This window comes from Fringilla coelebs (genome assembly GCF_963513975.1).
Source record: "Fringilla coelebs genome assembly, chromosome: 9".
Taxonomy (NCBI): domain Eukaryota; kingdom Metazoa; phylum Chordata; class Aves; order Passeriformes; family Fringillidae; genus Fringilla; species Fringilla coelebs.
This window is the reverse complement of record NC_140067.1, coordinates 18,230,752-18,244,683: the sequence shown is the minus strand read 5'-3', so window position 1 is coordinate 18,244,683 and position 13,932 is coordinate 18,230,752. Positions and strand designations below refer to the sequence as shown.

The 13,932-nt window shown below is 37.7% G+C and overlaps 1 protein-coding gene across 2 annotated transcripts in view; it reads left to right on the top strand.

The window, feature by feature from the left end:
* DPYD (dihydropyrimidine dehydrogenase) overlaps nucleotides 1-13,932 on the top strand; it is a 335,424-nt gene that overhangs the window by 239,322 nt on the left and 82,170 nt on the right. For both annotated transcript variants that reach the window (XM_084211421.1, XM_084211420.1), the window contains 2 exons: nucleotides 6,238-6,358; nucleotides 7,223-7,342. In XM_084211421.1, coding sequence (XP_084067547.1) covers nucleotides 6,238-6,358; nucleotides 7,223-7,342 — 241 coding nt within the window. The remainder of the gene's footprint in view (nucleotides 1-6,237; nucleotides 6,359-7,222; nucleotides 7,343-13,932) is intronic.

Genomic DNA, 13,932 nt, shown 5'->3' with positions numbered 1-13,932 from the left:
TATGGGATCTCTGTAAAAATGCAGATCCACAGGTACACATTGAGCAAGTAGAGTGGATTGAATATGTGAGGGGTCAACCCAAACTGACATTACTCACTTTCTAAAGCTGCTCCAAATGCATCCTGTCCCCCTGCCTTTCCACACTGCAGTAGTGCCACTGTAATGTTCAGAGGGAGAGCAGAGTGCTCTAGAAAGTTGACCTGCTGCATGAAGATTACCAGCAGATAGGAGAAGATCCTCCTCTCCTTTTTTGCTTTTCAGATGAGGATGCATTTGGGTCCTCTTGGGCCATCAGACAGCAATTTGACTGAGGATAGGTTTAACTCTTCCCTAGTAGACTATTGTTGAATGAAACAGTAAAGTGAGAGTAGCACATGTATTAAATTTAACAGATGAGTCTTGCAAATTCTCACCTAGGAAGCTTTTCTTATGCTAAATCATTCTTGTAATCATAAAAGTTCTCCCTCTTTTCCCATAGCTATGGGTACTATTTTGAAAAATCTATATGCTGCTCAGAATGAGAAGTTAACTGTAGAACATTTTTTTCATATAAAAAAATTCCTCCAATGCTAATAGATAGAACAGAAATACAAGATTTCTTTCTGAAGAGCCAGTACAGAAAAAAAATCTGCCATGAGAAGGATGCACTGTTGTTGCACTTGCCTACCCTTGCCTCTCTGCACATAAGAAATCTTATATCTGCTTCATATGTGATAAATTAATAAAAAATAAATCCTCTGTAACTTGCTGGCAGCATTTAAAATTGCAAACATATTGAAATAATGCATTATTTAGCCATAAAACTCATAGGCAACAAATATACATTAGAATAGTCTTGTGGCCACCAAAGTTCTGACACGTATGAGGAAGATTGGACTTACTCTTGCATTAAATATGATAAAGTATTTTAATTTCTGAAGCTTTTTTGTTTAGGTCATTGTAGTCAGTGACAGATGAAGTTTAAGGACTTTACATGCAAGGTCTTGCTGTGTCTTACAACACTCATTGTGCCATCTAGAACTTCCCATCCTCACAGTCAGGACAATGGGCCAGCACAAATCATCAATGTGACATGTGTTGACAAATCCAATAGGTCTATGTAATGAAGCCTTCATACATGTATAGAGTCAGGATTTGGTCTGAGAAAAGCTGCATTTTCATTCTTTCCACAAATGTATGAGTCCTTGTCCTGCTCTTAGTGAGACAGAACTGCCACTGTTATGTAGGGACAGCCTGAAGATTGCAAGATGTGATCCATTTTCTGTGATCAACTAATGTGCTCTACTGAGTGTTACCCATTCTTATGAAGTTCTTGAGGAAAATTCCAAGCAGGTTTGGGGTTTCATTTTTTTATGACATCTTTCAGACTGCTATTTGTATTCTCTCTATATTTGCACACATGTAGATGTAGATGCACTCACACACGGGCTTCCCGAGGAATGTTTGCACAGTTAACAAACGCGTTTGTTACCCTAAAGTAGCTGTAATTCTGTCTTTTCCATAAGATAGAATTTGCATATTCCAATGCTCTGAAAATCTATTGAAATCCAAGTATTAAAAATATTTTTGTTGTTAATGTGTAAAGTATCTCATGGTTTAAGGTAGTCCGGAGAATTAAGTGAGGTTTTCTGCCAGACAAACCTTTTAAAGTCCTTATGCAAATGACTTTTGCAAAACTGGACACCAAAGCAAGGTGATTTGTGGAGGTGCACCTCAGGCCATCTGACTCTTGTCTCTCCATTTATAATATTAATAGTAATATAATAGTAATTCTCTACCTCAGAGAGATGTTCTGAATACAGTGTAAAGATTGTGCAGCAACAGGATAGTGCAAAAATGAGGGCCCTGAAAAAACACTGAAAATAGGTCACAATAAAAATTTCCAAAAATCTGCAGCCAGACATTTCTGTGGTAATCTCATCATGGTTTTGTTTCTTTCCATGAAACACGAGGAGAGGTGACCTACTCTGTGCACAGCATTTTCACGCTGCTTTTTAAACATGCAGGATGTATCTGCCTTGGGGCTGATAGGACAGGGGATTCATCTCATTACTGATGCCAAATGCAATCAGTAGACAACTTGCTGCTTTAATTTCTGAGGACTTATACTCATAGTTATGGTTGTAGTTAAGCTTATCATGTGATCATTTGGAAAAAAAAAGGTGAATAGTTGTTTTTCCTCTAGTATATCTACCCATTGGCAATGAGTAGTTAGGATTAAAAGCTTCATCTAGCCCAAGGCTATAATGAATATTCAGGAAAAATGATTCTGTACTGTTGCTTAGGGAAGTAAAAAGACAACCCCTGTAACATTCAAATCTCCTGTGCCTTTGGAATAAACAAGCATTATTTGATTAACAGAAAGACAGAAGACACGCTGAAGTGCAGCTTATACCAAAAGAGACTTTATATGGTTTAAATTACCAACAGATTCTTGTATGTACGGTGTATGAATCAATATTATGTTTTAACTGATGATAATTTTACCAAGCTTTTATTTAGATGGGGTTTGTTTAAAAAAAAATAAAAATTAAAATACAGCAAATAAACAAAGTGTGCTGGCAATGGATGTTACAGTCCGTTGGAGCATTTGCTCATTCTTCTGGACTGACACACAGTGCAAAATTATGCTACATGTTCTTTACAATCACACTGTATCATTATTAATGAGAGAACCAACAAACCCAGTTATGTGTAATGAAAGAAGGTAATTTTTAGCAACGTGGTAGACTCTGAACCAAAAGCAGTACAAGCCTCTACTAAATTAAGCAGAATAATGTTGTATTTAGTTCATGTTGTTGGTTTTGTGAATACAAATGCCCAGCTGTTTTTACAGCTAGTGACATTTTACATATCAAGCCTTTTAGAAAATATTTCTTGGCTATGCAAGCTTCATCAACTGCTTTATCAATGATAAAAGCTGCAGGCACTTTCATAAACTTAGATTGGGGTTAAAAAGATATTTGTGTTGTATTAGCACTGACTGTTTTATAATGTGATTTACGGGCCTCAAGATTCAGTCTTTCACAAGTTACATGCTTATCCTTGAATGTTTTATAAATCCAAGAAGGAATTGGAAAAAGCGATTTGTGAATTGGGGTCAGTCTCAGAAATCCAAGTAGGTGGGAGGTCCTCAATCAGTCAAATGAATTAGGCAAAATGAAGCTTGTACATAACCTGTTCAAAAGTAGTTTTTGGTATCATGCTACTCACTTTGCTGAATTTGTGCCTGAGTTTCAAACTTTTTTGGATGGGTCAAATTAATATTCTCAGAAATCTGAAGTTTTGAGCTGCATTTCTTTAGTCAATGATTGCATTTAGCAGTGAATTCTCTATATCTAATCACTTTGGTGTGTTCTTGTGTGACCTGTGCAAATTGGTCTTAGTGTAAAGGCAAGGAAGCCTCTGTGGAGAAGCTGTGCACCATCCAGTGAACTTCCCACAGATTATACAGATGTAGTTTATTCATTTCCTATGAAAATTTTCTGTCCAGTGACATCAATATCTTCTGGTTTCAGCCATCTGATTGTTTAGAATGCATTTTCCAAGTCCTTAGTGCAAATAGAGTAGGAAATGACAAAATTTATAAATTAACAAATGACTTCTCTTAAAGATCTAAAGAAGAAAATGTGAAGTTAAACAAAACCAGGTGAGGATATTATTCCTCTTCAGAACACATTAGTTGTCATGTCATGTCTGTAGAGCACAAAAGCTCTGGTATTCTCAGGCAGTGACTTCATGGCAGGAATCCCTCTGGCAGCAGGGACGCTCAGGCTGGGCCCACTGGGCACTCCCAGTGTCACTGCTGGGAGAGAGAGGGGTGGGCTGAGCTCTCTGGGGTTCACTGCACCAGGAGGAACCCAAGCAGGAGGGTCTGGAGGCAGAGCAAAAAGAGCAGGAGGAGGGTGGAAGAATGGATCATCTGGATCTTCCAGCACAACTCCATAGCAGGACTTGCACTATAAAGGGAATCAGCAAGATATATCACGTGCGTGTAGCTTTTGGGTGTGGCACCAGGGTAAACTGACATTTTTTTAAGGTTAACCAGCATTGTCTTAGTACAAGATTTATTTAATGTGCAAATTAATTGTATAAAATAGTATGAGGGGAAAATAACCTTCAGAAATACCTGTTTCAGTTCAGTACTGTCAAGTTTAATGGGAATTCTAATTTTTTTAATATAAAATTCATTACCTTTCCAATTTCTATCAGTAACTGTCTCACTATAAAACAAAGCACAAAACTTTTGTTTTGTTTTTTCAATGTTTGCTCACTAAACATTTTTTCCCCTGGAATATTAAGTGAAATAGGATGAAAGATTTCACCTCCTTCACTTGGATTTTTGAATTATTTTCCTATTAATTTTCCTGTGATTTTATGGGGACCAAAAATGGGCAGTTTTCCAAGGCTGATACAAGTGAGCCTTTCAAAAGGGCTTTTTCTAATCATGTGCTGTTCAATCAGATATTTAAACGATTTACTAGCATGAGAAATAGAAGACCATTCCATTACATTATTTGCTTTAATCTTGGTGTGTGAGAAGTAGAACGGATTGAAAATAAGGGTAGGTCTTTACTTAGTTTCACAGGAAAAAAAAAACAGTTATTGTTAGTGACAAAAGACAAACTAGTTAAATTGTCTTAGGTAGGATGAAAACTGGGTTTTATGAAAGATGTCTCCCAAAAAGTTATTCACTGGGGTTTAAAATAGTTGTGTTTTTTAAGGCATTAGTGTGTTAGAGTAAGAATTTTTATGGCAGCACTATAAGCACAAAGAAGTCAGTATAATGAGTTATATGGTGCCAACATCCTGAACATTATCACAAGGATTTCTAAGGAGAAGAATTAACATAAAGGATATACAATTCATGTCTTCTAGAAGGTCTCTCATTTCTGCATTGGGCCTCAAGGAAATTTAAAACAGAAATGAAAGTCAAAGCTGCAACTGCTTTCATAGTGCTGGTGCAGCGTTTCATACATATTTCATGGCAGCTGCATGGGCAGGAGATCACCGCTTTTATTGGGATGCCAGAGCTAAGTCTTAGGATTTTACTATTCATGTCAAGCACTGTGTACTTTCTAGGAACACAGCCTGTGGGGTTTTTGTTTGTATTTAACCATTGGTGTAAAAAGGAAAACCAACAAGGGGATGTTTCCTCTGCGTTCACTAGATTGGCAACCTTGGTGTCCACTGGATTGTTATAAATTAAATTTCATTTAGCCTTATCCCATTCTCAGTTACTACATAGCAATGCAGCTTTCCGAGTTTTTACAATATCCAAATGGGAGAAGATTATTCATATATGACAGATTTAATTATCTGAGAGAGTGATAAAGACTTTGTAAGTGTAAAAAATTGCTGCAGGACCGATTAGCCTACCCACAGGTAATACTTGTGCTGAATCTTGTAATGGCATCATTCAATTTTTAACCAAAACATGCAGCAAGTTCTCCATGCATCAGTATTGCAAATTTTAAGGTACTTGTTGAAGAGCATTATGAATTGCTCACAGAAAAATAAAACAAGAGTTACATTGAGCAAGAACCCTTGTAGGTGCCAGATGCAGGTGTTAGTTCCACTGAGCTGTCCTCAGTGGAAAGGGTAGCTGATTACTGTCTACATGAGATGTGTTCCACAAGAGAAGTAAATGAGTGGAAATCAGGAAAAGCTAACACTTGAAGATTTCGATTTCTGGCTTTAACAGAGATTTTGATCTTTCATTTACACTATGGCCATCCCAAGTTATTCTCAAGAGTTCAGAAATGCTGAATTGCATTCTGATAGCCCTGCAACCTCGATTCATCCTTGTTCTGATCAAGGCATGATCAGACAATGCTTCAGATTCACATTATTTTATAGGATACTGCTTGTTTTTAATGTGCCTTACATAAAATGAGTCATTAAAACTGAAAATTAATTTTTAAAATAAATGGGTAAAATAGTCTCTGTCATCCAAAATGGTATTTTCCTCTCTCTGGGAAGGGAACATTTTGTGATATCTTTGTCTCCTGAAAAAAAAATTTCCTTTTTTTTCACAAACTAACCTTTCTGTACTGGATTTGCAGTTACTTGGTGTGTCTGAAATAAGTTACCTAATGAGATGAAGTTCAGTTCTGATGTGCAATTTTGCTAAATTGCAGCATAGCCACTTAGAGCAAAGTTTTCTTTTTCCTTAATATACCTTTTGTTCATATTACTTTTAATTATGTTCTATATTTATCTGGCCTATTTGAACAGGATCCAGAGCTGGTACGGAACATCTGTCGCTGGGTTAGACAAGCTGTTCACATTCCTTTCTTTGCCAAACTGACCCCAAATGTCACTGATATTGTGAAAATTGCAATGGCTGCGCAGGAAGGTGAGTGACTCCAGTGCACAAGTTGTGCAGATTTACTGATTTGCTGCATGGGGGAAGATAGGAACATTGCTTGAGTAACAGATAACAGCAGAAACTAATATGAAAATATTTTGTTTATGTATTTAGATTAAGCACAGTGATCAAAGGTTTCCTAATTTTGTTGATGCATGTGAAATAGAGCAATATATGAAGAGACACATTAGACTGTTAACAATAAATTGTATAGTGTTTCCCTGCACGCTCTTAGTTCTGTCATATTTATATGCTTACCATACCACTGTAAATCCCCCTATTCCTATATTTAGTAGTGAAAATGGTGTGTGTGTGTGTTCTGAGAAAACAAAAATATTCTACTTGAAGGTATATATTTTTTTTGTCTTCAAGCTTAATGTACAACGTGGCAGTGAATAAGTTTGCGAGTAGGTGTGTTAATCCATCATTTAGAACCATGGTAATTGTTTCTCACATTGCTTCGGTTATTTTGCTGCACAGAAGCTTGGAGGAGGTGGCCACTGTTTTGGGGTACCTTCAGATGTTGAACAACTGCTGTAGCTGGTTCTGCCCCACACAGCTGAAGGGCAGAGATCTGCCTGTCAGCCCCAGCATTTCCACATGCTGTCTTATAGCCCTTACAGCTCTTTCAGCTGACGCAGCCTGCCTTGAAGCTAGTGCTAAATTTGTTCTCCCAGGATTGGTCATAAGGACCTTTCTGTGCATCCCCTTGCAGTTTGTTGCTTTTGCTCTCCAGCTGTTTATTTGAATTTCTAGTTATTTTAGAGTTTCACAGGTTTTCTTTAGTATTTTATCCTCTCTTGTTCTTATACACATGATTTAACAAAAAGCGACTGACCTTTTCTTTCACAGGTGGCGCAGATGGTGTTACAGCCACCAACACTGTGTCAGGACTGATGGGACTGAAAGCAGACAGCACACCTTGGCCAGCAGTTGGTCGAGGACTGAGGACCACATATGGTGGCATGTCAGGTAGGTGTTGCCCTTTTTGATGCATGGTGCTTCCTTGGAGGCTTTCAAAACATCAGGAGGTCCTTGTAGTGGGCTAGAATATCATGTCTGCAGTCACACCGAGTCCTTAAAGCTCACTGCTGGTCAATGTTTCTAAGTCATGACAGATGGAACAGATTAAGTGTGAAGGCTCTTGGGTTGCCCTTTCCTTAATGGTAAAGCACTGCATCAGAATACTGTGATAGGGTCACTGGAGAGGGAAGGAAATCTCTTCCCTCGTGACCCTCGCTTTTCCTCAAATTTTTCATCCTGTCACAATTGTCAGGCCCCACGTTAGACAGAGGCTAATGAAAGGGCATCGCAGGGGGAAATATCAACAATCCAAATGCAGTGTATGTTTCATAGCCCAATCTCCAGCCTTCCTTGCTCCTTCCCACTAAGTGTACCTTTTCCAGAGAGGTTATTTCCTCCTCTTCCCACTGTGGTAAAAATGATAGACAGTATTAGGCAAATACATGCATATTTTGTAGCCCATTTCTCAAGATATACAAGAATATCTTGTGTAGCCCATATTTTAAACTCCTGCTTCACAGTTTAATTTTCAAACCAGCTGCAAAACTTTTACGCTCCAGTTCAGTGCTGGTGCACGCTAATGTATTAATCTATTGACCTTGTGAACTCTGTTGCCGTGACAACACAAACTTGGCCCTGAAGACAATACTGTGACTTTCTTGGCTTTACTGGTATGGAGATTAGTCTCCTTGGTGATAAAGGTAGCAGTAAATGTACATAAAAGAAGCAATAGCATCCTCCCAACTGAGTCAAACGTTATTCTATTGGACCCGCCTCCTACCTCACCCCAAAAAAGTAATCAGAGGAGACCAGACAGGCAAAAATATCCTTTATTTTATGTGACTGGTGTTATCCTTAGAGAACCATAGTAAATGTAGCAAAAGATGACTTTTAAACAAACTTTAATTCAGATGAGTATATTCAGTGGCAAATTGCGTTACTGCCTTAGATAACTACATAGAATTTGGAATTTTTTTAGAGAATGCTGAAAAGTAAGAAAGTGATAACAATCAGAAAAAATCATTATGCCTATCGCATAATGGTTTCACAGTGACAGTCCAATAAGATGTTATATTTTAATAATATGCAAAATGGGAGGAAGAGGGGAACAAGAAGAGAACAGCTACAGCCCATTTCAATTTCTCTAGCCTGCCATGTTGACAGGAAGAGAATAAAGGAGGTCACAGTGGGTGCTGTGCATTAAAAATTAATAAAAGAACTATTGCAGTAGTATTTTATATAAGTAACACCATTCACATTTTCTCATTTAAGTTGCAATTTGTGAATATTCCTTCCTACCATAATTCTGCCTAATAAAATCTATAAAATGTCTGCATTTTAGAGAAGTGTGTCTATGTCACAAATTTGAGACATGCATGCAATGTAAATTACAGTGGCACCTGCATGCCCAGCTGTAAGTGAGGATATTCCAGCACTTCTGTGGTTTGCAATACTAAATGGACCCAAAGAAAAGTTGCTTCTTAATTTTATTTATATATTTATATGTGTGTGTGTGTATGTGTGTAAGTATAATCTTTTTTTCCTGAAGCTTTGTGTATCAGAGGGGAGAGAAAATTACATTTTAGAACACACCATTACCACTGATGCAAATCTGCTCATTTAAAAAATATTTAAAATACTGAAAGTGTTGTCAATGTATTGTGTTTTGAAAGAGTCATCACTGGGTCCCAATGCCACAACTCCTTGCACAAAAGAAAGCCATGGAGTCAATAAAGTCAATAGCTCGGCGGCACGTTGCAATACTTCCTGCTCAGCAGTCAGGTGTAGCAGTATACAAATTTCCAAAAGCAGAGAAGTAATTTTAAATCAGGAGAGCTAGCATGCTTACAAGAAGACAAAAAGTGGTAGAGCGTGGCATCTTGTCAGAGCGAGGGGCAGGGTGGCCATACCTCTGTTCCAGCTGTGCCACGGCGGAGACGTGTGGCCTGCAGCCAGACACTTGACCTTTCCGTGCTCCGTTTCTCCTGTCTGTGGAATGGCAGGAACACCACTTACATGCCTACGGGCTTGGTGGGAAGTGCTCCGCGGTCTTGGCATCAAAGTCGCTCCACAGCGGAACATATTGGGTTTCTATTTTGATGTGCGTAAATTTGTTTTATTTTATTATCTGATAGAGTCAGTAAGTTTTTGTTGTTTTTTCCAAATAATTCCTCTCAAGAGAGAATTAATTTTTGAAGTGAAAGACAGCACTATTATAGAAGCAATAAGTCTGGTTCATTTTCAGCGTGTTTTCCCAAAGCACAGCTGGTTCATTGTTGTTCTGTTGTGCACAAACCTAGGGCAGATACAGCACACAGCCAAGCTGGATCAGGCTTTCTGGATTTTTCCATGTGCATAGATTGTGAACTGGCAGCGATGCTCCCGTGGCCCAGAGGTACAGTGAGTGAGGCAGGAGTTCTGTCCCTCAGGGTGCCACGCTCATGGTGCTGTGTGACCGTGGGTGAGGTGGGAGCTGGCCCCAGCCCTGTGGAGGTCCCCTGAGTGTCCTGGTGAGGTCTGGAATGCACCTTGAATCAATAGTGGTGACCCTCAGCATTATCCAGCCCCTCTGTCTGTCTGCTGGCCCTGGCAGTGACCAGGTCACGGGACAAGAGGTCGGTCTCTTAAAGGACCAATGTTCTCCAGGGATTTATAAATTCACTGTGTTAGGGCAGTGCAGGTTGCCTTGTCCAGGTGAGTGCAAACTCCCTCCTCTGAGTTTGATGAAAGTTTCTAACAAAGAGCAAATAACAAAGATGGGTTAGTGCCCTGGCCTAGCAACTGCCCAGCATTTTGACTGACAGATTTCCCTGTCCTCCAGTGTTCAAAAATGTCCTCCTATGTGGCCATGTACTGAAAAAATATTTTCCATATAAAATTTCCCCTTGGCCTCTTCATCCCTTCTCTTCTTGTCTGCCTCATGCAGAAGCAGCTGTATGCGGGAGGTTCATTCTTCATTTTTGAAGCAGGAATTTTTTTTATAATTCCTCTTAAATTACTAAATCACACGTAGTTTCCTATGATTTATCTAACGTAAAGAAAAATAATAAGAAAAAAAGTTTATTAACATAATTGCCAGATCCTGAGATGTTTTGAGAACAGACTTTTGTCTCTGTTTTTTTAAAAACATTTTTTAAACAATTGTTCAAAGAAGGAGAGACTTCATGGGATTATTTTGAAAGCCCCAGTTAGTTTTGAGTTGTCACAGTCAGTGTTTTTTTGCCAGCCAGTGCTCGGGCAGTGACCTTCCTGTTTTGATCTAATTTGATCAGCTGAAAATTGCTAAGCTGGAAGAAGCATCCCTGTTTCCTCCCTTCTACCCTCCTGTTTCTTGGGTGGTTTTGGCAGGGAGGGATTCCAGTATTCCAGGTTTGACTACCAGGCTAGTCTCTCTCTTCTCCACTTCCCTGCCAATACTGAATTATTAATACAGAGTGAAACAGCTCTCACAGGATACACACTCATACTAGCACAGTCTGCTGACCTGAACATGAGCCTGACTTGGGAGAGCCAGATTTAAATCCCAGGTGTGAGCCCAGGTCATAGCTGGGCCCCCTGGATTCCAAGTTTGCCCTACAAATATTGAGCTTTATAAAATCTCTTAGGTTTTTCTTCTACTTTTACCTCTATCCTTGTGACCAAAAAAAAAAAATAAAATATATATATATAATTTTTTTTCAGGAAAAATTTCACTTTAATTTTGATATATTGTTGTTTTCTAAATAAAATTAATTTCCAATATGCACTGTGGAGCATCAGATGAGTCTAAACCCTGTAGATTTTTGTGGCTGATTATCTGAGAGGACATTGTGTATGGAGGATCCCCCAGTCTTCATCCATTTTTTAAAAATAAAATTTTAAAAATAAATTTACAGGAACTGCCCATTACTCAAAAAACATAGTTATCCTAATGAAGTCCATACAAAATATGGTTAAGGAAAGTCTATACAAAATACGGTTAAAGCCTTTATGATGAAAGAAAAAATATTAAAATTAAGATACAGTTTTTCAAGCTGTGTAACTGTCATATGTGTTTGCAGTATTAGAGACAGTTTGATTTCCATTAAGAAGCTTTTAAAATGGATCTAGCATTATTTCAGGTTGGAGAATGTAGAACATGTGAGATTTGGTCATGAATTCTTCCTACACATGGGAAGAATATTTGCAAGGTATTTATCTATTAAAAAGAGGCAAATGGTTGGAGTTTTATCCTCACAAAGAATAATGACCTCTGGCTCTGAAAAACATGTTTTAGTTTGTGTAAGTATAAATTATTTTGAAAATGCTTGTTCTAGTATTTTATAGATACCAGAAAAAGTTGCCAGGTTTCTGAAAAATGTTAATATACTGTCAGCAGCTGCACACTTCCCTAAGATTTCTTTCTTTGAAATGTATTTTAAAATTTTTTTTTAAAAAAAGTTTTTTCTATGAGCTTTCATACTGTGCTTCCATATTCCAGATGTATTTTATAAAACACATCACATTGCAGCACAATGGGATATCTATTGCAGGCAAAATAGAGCAGAGCTTTTGTTTGAATTTCCATGGTTTTTTGTTCTTTGTCATCTGTTTGTTTCTTTGTTTTTGTCTAGAAGCCAAATCCTTAGGGGATAAATTTATAAAACCATACACTGGACTTAGGAAAAACTTAGGTTAAAAGCAAATCTCTCTCTGGTGCACTCACTGTGTATTCTTTTAATGCTTTGTTTCAGAAATATTGCAGTATTTTACAGTAGCAGTTCAAATGCCTCATGTCTGTGTGCTGTTATTGCTTTTTCCATTTATTATATGCTGTAGTACTATGGCATTATTTGCACAAATTTATTGTACAGCAAGTGCAAGAACATGTGCTTGTTTTCCAGAAAAAGAGAGATTCAGGAAGCTGTGTGTTATAACTTCATAGCTGCCCACAAGGGATATCAGAAGGAGGATATCTAGGTGGTGGATTCAGTCATTAAACACAGGAATGTGTAATTACTGGAAAGCAGCAGAGACAGTGAATTTTAGTTACTTTCTGAAGTTAGTGGAGCTGTCTGTTTTTACAGAAAAACCCTGTCCAAGAGCAATTGTGACATTTAAGGGAATGCTTTTCAGGAATTATTAAATTAAAATGTATATTGACTTTATTAATAGAGGCATATATTGTAATCTGAAATGTATGAATTATATTCAAAGAGAAAAAGTTGAAGTTATAATAATAAAGGCTGACTTTTAGTTTTAATTCAATGACACATCATTAAAAGAAAAGTGAAAAAAACAACTAAGAGCATTCACTTTACTCAGTTCTGTCAGTGGCAGTGCAGTGTGGATTTTGGTCAATAGAAATGAATGAAAAGCTGCCCATCACTGGAAACAAAACAAAATGTATGTATGCATAGGCACTCCTGTTTAGTATAAATATTTACCAAGAGTTAAAGACTATTTACATTAACATATACTTATAAAACAGTGTGGAAAGGGGTGAAAAACAAATATATGCCATAGTACAATTTTAATTTTGTTTTATTATTCCTGTTCAATGTAGCTCAGCCATTAAAAGCCCTTATTTGCATATATTATGTCAGGATTCACAAAGATCCTCTGTTTTCTGTCTTGTCCTTGCAGCAGTCTGATTTCTCTTAGTGTACTGCCATCACTGGTCTGTGCAGGGGAGATCAGAGCCCTAATAATAGATTTTTGACAGGGAGCTCGCCTGCTACCTGCCCTACACAAATCCTCACTGTTCATGTTTGCTTCATGGCAACAAAGCAGACAGAAGGAAAATGCCAAGTGCTGAATTTGAGGTACAGCCCTGCCATAGCTTGACATTTCAGCAGAATAGCAGTTTATGAGATGCATAATTTTTCATCTGGGACTCAGCTGCCATTTTCATAGAGGCTTGCAGCTCATCGACTGACTGGAAGTAGGGCAAAGGTTTACAGCATAGATCAAGGTCTACATCCTTCCTATAGCTATTTAAAAATAAGTATTATTCTCTAGATAAGGTCAGAGAGCTAAGCATATTTTTTCCATTTTTAATATTTTCTAGCCAATTTCATTCCCACAAAGAAAACAATTTGCACTTTTAGCACAGGTGCTATTTGTAGTTGATTAAAAATGATCATAATTGATTTCATTCACCAAAAGATTAAATGAGTCCTGGAGAAAGAATGAAGGAGGAGTCTTTACACAGAGCATTTGAACAAAGCTGTGTTTTCTCCTCCTCTTACTTTGAAAAAAAGCTCATTCTGAGCTTGAAATGAATGACGAGTCTTCACTCCTTAAGCGTAATTGGTTTGTGGTTTATTATTGTTAGAGATTGGATTTAAATTTTCACATTTGTGGACATGTACTTGGGAAACAAATGCAGTGTAGGTACATGTAAGTGAGTGTTTAATTTAGAATTACACATCTCTGTGAGCTTCAGTAACAGTTCACCATGTCAGAGCCTCATATAGAACAATGGTACAGTACATTGGATTAATTAAAGAAGCCTTGCAGAGAACTGAATTCTCAGTATGTCAAGATTTCAATTTTATGTTAAATATTTTCTAAAGGCC